The 10545-nt window shown below is 44.6% G+C and overlaps 1 protein-coding gene across 1 annotated transcript in view; it reads right to left on the bottom strand.

Moving 5' to 3' along the window:
• Positions 1-10545, bottom strand: part of SERPINF1 (serpin family F member 1) — a 61004-nt gene that overhangs the window by 24634 nt on the left and 25825 nt on the right. The window contains exon 2 of the mRNA XM_044283881.1: positions 6128-6210. Within this exon, the coding sequence (XP_044139816.1) occupies positions 6128-6202 (75 nt within the window). The 5' untranslated portion in view covers positions 6203-6210. The remainder of the gene's footprint in view (positions 1-6127; positions 6211-10545) is intronic.

The raw sequence follows: 10545 nt of genomic DNA, 5'->3' as shown, positions 1-10545 counted from the left end.
ATTGTCATTCAAAATGATATAATAAAACTGAATCAGATGATTTCTATCAGGAATAATTAATGCTGGGAGCTACTGCAATGTTTATTGCTAACACAGCAGCAGCATTTAGATTTTATTCTGGAATTTCGGTCCATCCTCTAACACTGTATGCCTTCCAGTGGCAAACGTAAAAACAATCACTCGGAAAAACTAGAGTTGTACCTAGTACATTTATATCAAGGAAGCACAGGACTGCCTATCTCTAGATAGGGCCAATTCATGTCCTCAAGTGCCGTGTTTTGCTCCTATTATCAATAACTGAATTCAGAAGGATGTGAATGGTGCATTCTTATGAGCTAATCCTTCCCAAAAACAAATGCTTAACATCCCCTCCGTGTAACAAGCAGGAGTGGGCCAGGGTGACTTGACTCGCACCCACCAGCTCTAGAAGAAAAGCGAATCTGGCTCTCCTTTCTTTATGTTGCCAATATATGCCTCACCACTCTACCGGGAAGGTTATGTATTCTCCCAGCTGAGCTTATGATTTAATTTCCCAACCGTATGGGCACAAACATAAATGCTAATTAAAAAGAAAAAAAACTATTAGTATGTGCAGCGTCCCACTAGTGAACATGGGCACTGCCAAGTTGTTGTATTGTATACTGCATATATTTGCTTCTTAATTCCTGTTAACAGGCTGGTAGGGTGCACTACATCACATCCATCACGAGATGGGGATAACATTCACTATATATATATATATACCCCAGCTCAGGCCTAGACGGGAGAGGAGAGTTGAGTTGAGGTTTAGGTTAGTCATGGGAGAGTTATGAGTTAGCCCCAGGAGGGGTAAGAGCTGAGACTCAGTGTCAGTCAGCTCCTTAATCAATTGGAGGAGAAGTAGGAGTATACAAGCAAAGAGTAACAGCTATCTTAACAGGCTTTGAGGACCTTTGTGACCAGGTGAAGGATTCATTAGCCTCCGGCAACCTCACCAATTTCTACTGGAAGGAAAGAAATGGGAAGATAGGGCCACCTACCAGTAAGGACAATTTCATAACTTGAATCCATGACATCCCTAGTTACAAAAGCCTGTTACCTTGGAATACAATTTATTACCTCTGCATACAAGAGAGACTGTGTTATCTGTAAATGTCATTGATACTGAGAACCATCAAAACAGTAAAAGTTGTGAATTAGATTCAACTGCTGTCTTACGCCTTAATTCAACTACTACTCTCATCATTGTTGTGTACCACAACGGTACTGGCATCATGACTAAAGGGACCTAGCCATAAGCACATGGCAGGTTACCACCAAGGGCACCTAAGCCACCATCTGGCCTGTGTCCCTCATATCAGAGTGTGCCCCGGAGAATCCAGTGCTGTTCTCCCCTTCACTGCACTGCTGGCCCAGGGAGGCATCTGCTAACCGTGAGTACCCGATGAACTGTTGTACCCTTTCGGCCCACCGTAACCTCACGTGTTCTCCCCTGCGGACCGGCACGTTGCATATGTTTATGGAAAATGGGAGGAAAGATTATGTGAATATATTCTATCTCTGTGTATGGGTTTCTCTAGTTTCATTCAAACCTTTTGCACCAGTGTGCTACCGTGTTACCGACATGCGTGGCTTGCCTAAAGGCACACATACACTATAACTGGGCTAACCTGAAGACTGCCCAAAGTGTAAGGGGGCGTCCGATTCTACCCCAATGGCAGATGTTGGGAGAACAAAGGATCAAGCCTGTAAAATTTCAATATTTTTATCCTTTCGTTCCATAGGAGATAAGCCCCAATAAAAATACATGCACGCTCGCTGCGTATATGGGCCTCTTTAGGTTCTGTTTACATACATCACTAGCTCTTCTGGTGGTGTGCCAGTTCCGAAGGCATACACAGATATGATATGGCCCCATGGCAAAGCCTAATAAGGACCCTGCGCCTCCTTGAAATTTCTGCCAATTTTATGAATGGAGGAATTTTTTTTAAATGTACTTTATGTCACCCACCTTACCCATCTTCTGTGTAGGAAAAGGCGGAACATGGCGCTCATTCTGAACACCATATATTTCAATGTATTCATATGAGACTACTGGCTTTGATCAAGCTCCCCTATACAGCATTATATCTAAAGATCTAAATCCTCCACTTCCCCTCAAATTGCACTTTCCATTCTAAATCTGGCTGCCAGCAACCACCACGTTGTCTGCCCCCATGATGAAAATATGATGTATCTTTATTTATATGTGACAATAAAGATATATATATATACACACAAGTGCCTTGCAGAAGTATTCACCCCCCCCCCCTTGACTTTTTTAGGATTTTGTTACATTACAGCCTTAAGTTCAATGTTTTGTTAATCTGAATTTTATGTGATGGATCAGAACACAATAGTCTAAGTTGGTGAAATGAGAAAAATATATAAATAAAACTATTGTTTAGAAATAGAAAACAGAAAATTGGCATGTGCGTATGTATTTGCCCTCTTTGTTAGTAAGCCCATAAAAAGCTCTGGTGCAACCAATTACCTTCAGAAGTCACATAATTAGTGAAATGATGTCTACCTGTGTGCAATCTAAGTGTCACATGATCTGTCATTACATATACACACTTTTTTTTTAAAGGCCCCAGAGGCTGCGGCACCTAAGCAAGAGACCTCACTAACAAAACACTGCCATGAAGACCAAGGAACTCTCCAAACAAGTAAGGGACAATGTTGTTGAGAAGTACAAGTCAGGGTTAGGTTATAAAAAAATATCCAAATCTTTGATGATCCCCAGGAGCACCATCAAATTGTCACGGTCATATTAGTGTTTGACCGTGACGCAGTATCAGTTATGCTGGATTTCTGTGTGTGGTGTTGTTTGTACGGTGTCCTATTTGGTGTGTGGGCACCTGTACTAATGCACAGGTTCTAGTCGTGGTGGCTGCGGCAGGTAAGTGTGTTTCTGGTGTTCTTACCTGCCGATCCAGATGCTGCATATGGTCATTTCCTTTCCACCTGTTACTAGGCAGCTGGAGACTCCGGATCGTCTGAGTCCCTGAGGAACCGGTTGTCTCCTATTCCTGACCCCTATGCCAGGGACCGTCAGGGTCAGCAGGATCCAGGTTCCAGTGCATGAGCCCTCCCACCTTCAGGGTTTGCTCAGGAGATCAGGGTCAGGATTAAGGCGGCTGTAGGTTGTGGCCTGCTCCCTTCATTGTTGTCTGGCCTAGTAACAGTTCCCATTATACGGTGGGGAGTGGTTTCCCCCACTCCCCACCGTGACACAAAACTATCATAACCAAATGGAAAGAACATGGCACAACAGCAAACCTGCCAAGAGACGCCCACCAAAACTCACGGACTGGGCAAGGAGGGCAATAATCAGAGAGGCAGCACAGAGACCTAAGGTAACCCTGGAGGAGCTGCAGAGTTCCACAGCAGAGACTGGAGTATCTGTACATAGGACGACATTAAGCGGTACACTCCATAGAGTTGGGCTTTATGGCAGAGTGGCCAGAAGAAAGCCATTACTTTCAGCTAAAAACAAAAAGGTACATTGTGAGTTTGCGAAAAGGCATGTGGGAGTCTCCCACAATGTACGGAGGAAGGTGCGCTGCTCTGAGACTAAAATTTTACTTTTCGGCCATCAAAGAAAACGCTATGTCTGGCGAAAACCCAACACATCACATCATCCAAAGAACACCATCCCCACAGTGAAACATGGTGGTGGCGACATCATGCTGTCGGGATGTTTTTCAGCAGCCGGGACTGGTAAACCGGTCAGAGTTGAGGGAAATATGGATGGTGCTAAATTCAGGGATATTCTTGAGCAAAACCTGTACCACTGTGCGTGATTTGAGGCTAGGACGGAGGTTCACCTTCCAGCAGGACAATGACCCCCAAACACACTGCTAAAGCAACACTTGAGTGGTTTAAGGGGAAACATGTAAATGTGTTGAAATAGCCTAGTCAAAGCCCAGATCTCAATCCAATAGAAAATCTGTGGTCAGACTTAAAGATTGCTGTTCACAAGCGCAAACCATCCAACTTGAAGGAGCTGGAGCAGTTTTGCAAGGAGGAATGGCAAAAATCCCAGTGGTAAGATGTGGCAAGCTCATAGAGACTTATCCAAAGCAACTTGGAGCTGTGATTGCCACAAAAGGTGGCTCTGCAAAGTATTGACTTCAGGGGGGTGAATAGTTATACACATTGACTCTTTCTGTTATTTTGTCCTATTTGTTGTTTGCTTCACAATAAATAAATAAATCTTCAAAGTTGTGGGCATGTTCTGTAAATGAAATTATGCAAATCAGGGCCGGACTGGCATAGGGTAGACCGGGCATTTGCCCGGTGGGCCGGGCCGCCTCAGGGCTCGAGTCGAGGGGGAACGGGTGGGAAAGGCGTTCCGGCACTGCTCTTTTTTCATGGCAGGAACGCCGTTCCCAAAGTTTTAGGGCAAAGGACCAGGAAGCGGTGATTGGTGAATGCTTTGTACTCACCGGCGCTTCCTGGTCCTCGGCTGTCGGCTCTGCAGGCTGCGCACAGTGAGTCGCTCTGTGACGTCACGCTGTGCGGTGCGCACCTTCACAGCACAGCAGGAGTCAGAAGAAGAGGAGCATCTGCGTCCAGGAGCAGGAGAGGTAAGTGTTTTTTTTTTTTTTTTTTTATATATTATGGGCAGTGGTCTGATGAGAGGCGCTGTGGGGCTGATGAGAGGCGCTGTGGGGCTGATGAGAGGCACTGGGGGGCTGATGAGAGGCACTGACTGGGGGGCTGATGAGAGGCACTGACTGGGGGGCTGATGAGAGGCACTGACTGGGGGGCTGATGAGAGGCACTGACTGGGGGGCTGATGAGAGGCACTGACGGGGGGGCTGATGAGAGGCACTGACTGGGGGGCTGATGAGAGGCACTGACTGGGGGGCTGATAAGAGGCACTGGGGGCTGCTATGAGGCATGGGGCGATTATCTGAGGTCTGATTGGGGGTCATTCATATTGGGGTCTGATCTGAGGTCTTATTGGGCTCTTATTAACATTGAGGATCTTATTGGGGCTGTTAGCTGAGGTCTGATTAACATTGGGGGTCTGATTGGTGGTCTGACCTGAGGTGTAATGAAAAATATTTTTTTCTTATTGTCCCCCTCTAAAACCTAGGTGCCTCTTATGGGCCGGTGCGTCTAATAGGGCAAAAAATACAGTACTTGCTTGCTCCAGCCAACCTCCCCTGCCCTTTGCGAACGCCGCGTGCTGTGACATCACACGGAGGCACTTGGGTGAGTTCCCACACTTTTTTTCCCAGGACTTGACCCCTGGTTAGCCTGATTGTAATCGGCCGGGCACTAGACTGCAAGGGGGTGGGGCCTGTTGGGGGTCATGTGATTGGGCTGCTCAGTCAAAAATGCCCAGGCCTATTTTTTTGTCCCATTCCGGCCCTGATGCAAATCCTCAAACAATTCATGTTAATTCTACGTTGTGAGGCATCAAAGCATGAAAAAAGTCAAGGGGGGTGAATTATTTTGCAAGGCACTGTGTATGTATGTATGTACATGTATAAATATATAATTTTTTTCTTCTTTGCTATATTGTGGCTCTGGTTTACTGTAGGTTTGCCCTCGTGATGTATACACCACTAATCGGATCTGTTGTATAATGGATCATATTGGTGCCCAACATACACCATTGAATTCTCTCTAGGTTCACATAATTTCAAAAGTGAATGAATGCCGAACACAAATGTTAACATAGCCTAACCCTAACCAGGTAAATCCATTCTTTTATGACATACAATGGGAACATTTTCTATTGCATCCATGAGTACACCCAGTTTTTTTATCTCTACAACTGCTCTGAAAGTGTCATTTTGCAGCCGTCTATAGAAGGACATGCATCATTGCATATGAGGACAGGAACCTATGTAGAAAATACACTTGTTTTTTTGGACAGTCAGACTGAGGATTGCCCCAATGGTGCCCCAATGTATGTTGTACTCCCCTTTTTACAACCATACATTGGGGCGCCATGTTTTCTATCCGGTATAAAAAGGCCCCGTGAGACCCCTCACTTTCTGTTGCGTTCAGTCACGTTCCTTGCTGTATGTGTATGTTTACATCACTGACATACAAAGTAGTTATTGCTCGCAAACATGCATCTTTCTTACCTCTCCTGCAGCATCTTGAGAGCTGGCGAAGGAGAAAATAGTTGATGCCAGAAGGAAAACTAGGTAATTCCTCATGGTGAGACCTGTTGAAAACAAAATAGAAATAAAATGAGGACAGCACTCATGAAGGTACATTATTCTTTCTACTATTTTCACACAAAATAGGATATAAGAGTAATGATTTTGGTAGCATTATAGTAATAAGGGTTAATTGTTGGTTATGGTCTGGCTAGACCTGAGATGGCCTTTATGAATCCATGGAGGTGCCCCTCTTCTATATGGAAACATAAAAATAATATTGAAATTAATCCTTAACCTAGGATATGCCATACATGTGGTATAAGTGTGGGTCCCACCTCTGGGACTTGCTCCTATCTCAAGAACAGGGCCCTGAAGTGAATGGAGAGCACACCATGCATGCAGGGCATCCCTCAATTCACTGCTTTGGGACTTCTGAAGTAGCCAAGTGAGCGAGCTCGGCTATTTTCAGAAATCCCATGGCAGGGAATGAAGAGCAAGCCATACAATCGTAGCCATCTCTTCATTCACCCAATGGGAACTGGTTTCATTATTTTCAGAAATGTGCGGTGGAGGGTGGTCATGCATGGGCAGCCTGCTCCCCATTCAGTGCTCCATTCTGGAGATAGGAGTGGGTCCCAGAGATAGGGGCCGCACCGATCACGCATTTATGGCATATGCTATGTCCCAGATGGGAATACACATAAGAGAAAAGTTGGTCAAATCTGCTTTCCATCTCTTCCCAAAAGCGGAGAAGGATTGGGCATGTTGAATTTCATTTGCTTTCTCTTCCATATTCTCAGTCAGGACAACTGACAAAAAGTAAGGCCTTGTTATTGGCGTTACCATGATGCTGAGAATGTCATGGGCATCAAAGAAAGCCATAACATCCTTTCAGGGCCCTGGTGAACACCAACCTTAAAGTGGTTGTCTCATCATGGATAGTGAGGGTGTATCGCTAGGATAGGCCCCCATTGTCTTATAGGTGCGGGTCCCACCGCTGGGACCCGCACCTATATCAAGAATAGAGCCCCGCAAGGTGGTGGCTGGCACGGCCCCCGCTCATATTCATTTCTATGGGGCCGACAGAAATAGCTCGCTATTTTCGCCAGCCCCATAGAAAATGAATGGAGGGCGGCTGCGCATGCTCAGTGCGCCTTCCTTCACTTGCAGGGCTCCGTTCTCGATATATGTGCTGGTTCTGCACCTATAAAACAATGGGGGCATATCCTAGTGATATGCCCCCATTGTCCATGATGAAACAACACCTTTAAAACTATTTTGATAAGACCATTACTGACCATATACATGTCCATACACATCTTTTGGCTGACAGGTATTTTCCGGGCCTCACCATAAACATGTACGTTCAGCTAAGCATGCATATGTATTTCAGTGGAGAAAGTGGAACAAACCCATGCAAAACATCTCTGCTAGAAACCTATCTCCTACAGGAACACTGGGTTGAAAAAAGGTTGAAATCCAACATGCCCAATCCCTCTTTACCTCGCCATTTACTGGCTGATCCCACCACAGTCAGCATAATATAGAATAATCTATAGTTGAGCAGTGAGATCACATATGCAACACAACTATATATCATTTTGACCAGAAAAACACATTAAAGGGACCTGTTCATCAGAAAGGGGTATTTTATAAACTCAATATTATTAAAAGATATTCTTTTTAGAATTTTTTTTATTTTATTTTTTTGGCATTTCAGCAGTACCATTGATAATTTATTGAAAATTTTGTCCAGCTGTAGTAATAATCTCAGAGAGATAAACATTCTCAGTGGGAGAGCAATGCAAACTCAGTATATGGTTCTGTTGCACAGGAAAAGTTTATCTGCAAGGTAATCTCATTAGACTAGTAGGTGGAAGACTGGAATGATGGACAGTATAACAGCATTTTGAGAGCTCTACTGTTCTCTTCATAGGCCTAGATATACCTGCAGACAATGGAGCAGTGCATTCATTAGTGTCATGTGAGAAGCCCTGAGCAGTCACACTACTGATTGAGTCACCACCCCTAACCCCTCCATGGTCTGTCACTGTGTAAAGTGAGACTTTCCACCATGTGAAAGGCCCAGACAGAGAGAGGAAGTTAAAGACTGCACAGGAATTAGTATACATTTTATTATATCCAAACCATCCAGGTTGTTAAAGGGGTTGTCTCACTTCAGCAAGTGGTATTTATCATGTAGAGCAGGCATCCTCAAACTGCGGCCCTCCAGCTGTTGTAAAACTACAACTCCCACAATGCCCTGCTGTAGGCTGATACCTGTAGGCTGTTCAGGCATGCTTGGAGTTGTAGTTTTGCAACAGCTGGAGGGCCGCAGTTTGAGGATGCCTGATGTAGAGAAAGTTAATACAAGGCACTTACTAATGTACTGTGATTGTCCTTATTGCTTCCTTTGCTGGCTGGATTCATTTTTCCATCACATTATGCACTGCTTGTTTCCTTGGTTACGACCACCCTGCAATCCATCAGTGGTGGTCGTGCTTGCGCACTATAGGAAAAAAAACTGCCTTTTTCGTGTCTGGGACCATGGGAGCGCACATAGGCTAATGCTTTTTCCTGATGGATTGCAGGGTGGCCGTCACCAAAGAAAACAAGCAGTGTGTAATGCGATGGAAAAATTAATCCAGCCAGAAAAGGAAGCAATATGGACAATCACAATACATTAGTAAGTGCCTTGTATTAACTTTCTCTACATAATAAATACTATTTGCTGAAGTGAGACAACCCCTTTAACATGTACATTTTTATCATTGTGTCCCTGTAAAGACAACTCTACATTTAGGCAGATTAAAATGGTCTTGAATGTTCTGAGGAAAACGGGGTTGTCTACAGGGTTCAGTGGTCCTCTTCTATCCCAGCACACCAAGTGTCATTCACATTCTTCATGTGGACTTCCATTATTCCATGTGTTAATAAATGGGAATGCAGAAACCGCTGATAATATTCATTTCTTAAAAATAGAATGATGTATCTAACACACTTTCATATACAGTATTCCTCCCCACGTTAGCTCTGTCCAAATGGTATGCATTGGTAATACAGTATGTTCTAAGGTGAATTAGTGTGGATTGTTGGCGGCTTTGTAGAGGTGAAAAGAAAGATATATTGATCTTGTGCTTTCCTGCTGGAAATGATGAACAGCCAGAAAACAAGAGCACAAGCAGATTAAATGTGATATCTCCAGTGTTGAGTATGTGAGTACAAGTACTTCATGGACAATGTCTTACAGATGTATAAGGGAGTGGGTTCTGCTAAATAATGGACCTGATCAATACTATTATTTTTAGCTGCAAACTTGTGAAGTCATCACACCCTCCCATAAGATGTCAGGCGTCTGCTTTGTGAATCCGGAAATAAATTGGTGAGACGTTTATAGCGCTAAAAAAAAAAGGCTGCCAATGCCGCAGATTAAGAGCTGGCACTATGAGACCGCTGCATAAAGGATATAGGGTCAACCATTTTAAATAAGGCAACGTATCATCTATTACATTTCTCTGGGAAAACATCCCATGCTGATAGCATCACTGAATTAAATGCTGAAAGGATGGGCAAAACTACTGCAGTAACAGCTGTAATAGCCTCTAGGGGCCAAATAAAAAACAAGTCTGTTGTAAACACTAGGGGGCGCTCCTTACATATACTGATTTATGTAGCTAAGGCTACTTTCACACTAGCGTTCGATCGGATCCGTTCTGAACGGATCCGCTCATATTAATGCAGACGGTGGCTCCGTTCAGAACGGATCCGTTTGCATTACCATGAACATGATTTGTTCATGATAGTGCAAACGGATCCGTTTTGACTTTACATTGAAAGTCAATGGGGGGCGGATCCGTTTGAAAATTGAGCCATACTGTGTCAACTTCAAACGGATCCGTCCCCATTGACTTACATTGTAAGTCTGGACGGATCCGTTTGCCTCCGCACAGCCAGGCGGACACCCGAACGCTGCAAGCAGCGTTCAGGTGTCCGCCTGCTGAGCGGAGCGGAGGACAAACGGTGCCAGACTGATGCATTCTGAGCGGATCCGTATCCACTCAGAATGCATTAGGGCTGGACGGATCCGTTCGGGGACGCTTGTGAGAGCCTTCAAACAGAACTCACAAGCGGAGCCCCGAACGCAAGTGTGAAAGTAGCCTTACATTGCAAAATTGCATTGCTGTGCACCCTCCAACACTTTGCGGGCTCCGTTCTAAGTATAGGAGCGGGGCCCAAATGTCGGACCCGCGCCTATTAGACATTGGGGGCATATTTTAGTGATATGCCCCCAATGTCTAAGATGAGAATACCTCTTTAAGTGTTAATATCAAATCACCCTGGAGCAAAACGTGGATATTACTGTTAATACTTTCACCAACCAAGATGACTAGAGATAA

Source organism: Bufo gargarizans, chromosome 3 (genome assembly GCF_014858855.1).
Source record: "Bufo gargarizans isolate SCDJY-AF-19 chromosome 3, ASM1485885v1, whole genome shotgun sequence".
Lineage (NCBI taxonomy): Eukaryota > Metazoa > Chordata > Amphibia > Anura > Bufonidae > Bufo > Bufo gargarizans.
The sequence above is the reverse complement of the archived record's forward strand: the minus strand, read 5'-3'. Positions and strand labels throughout refer to the sequence as shown.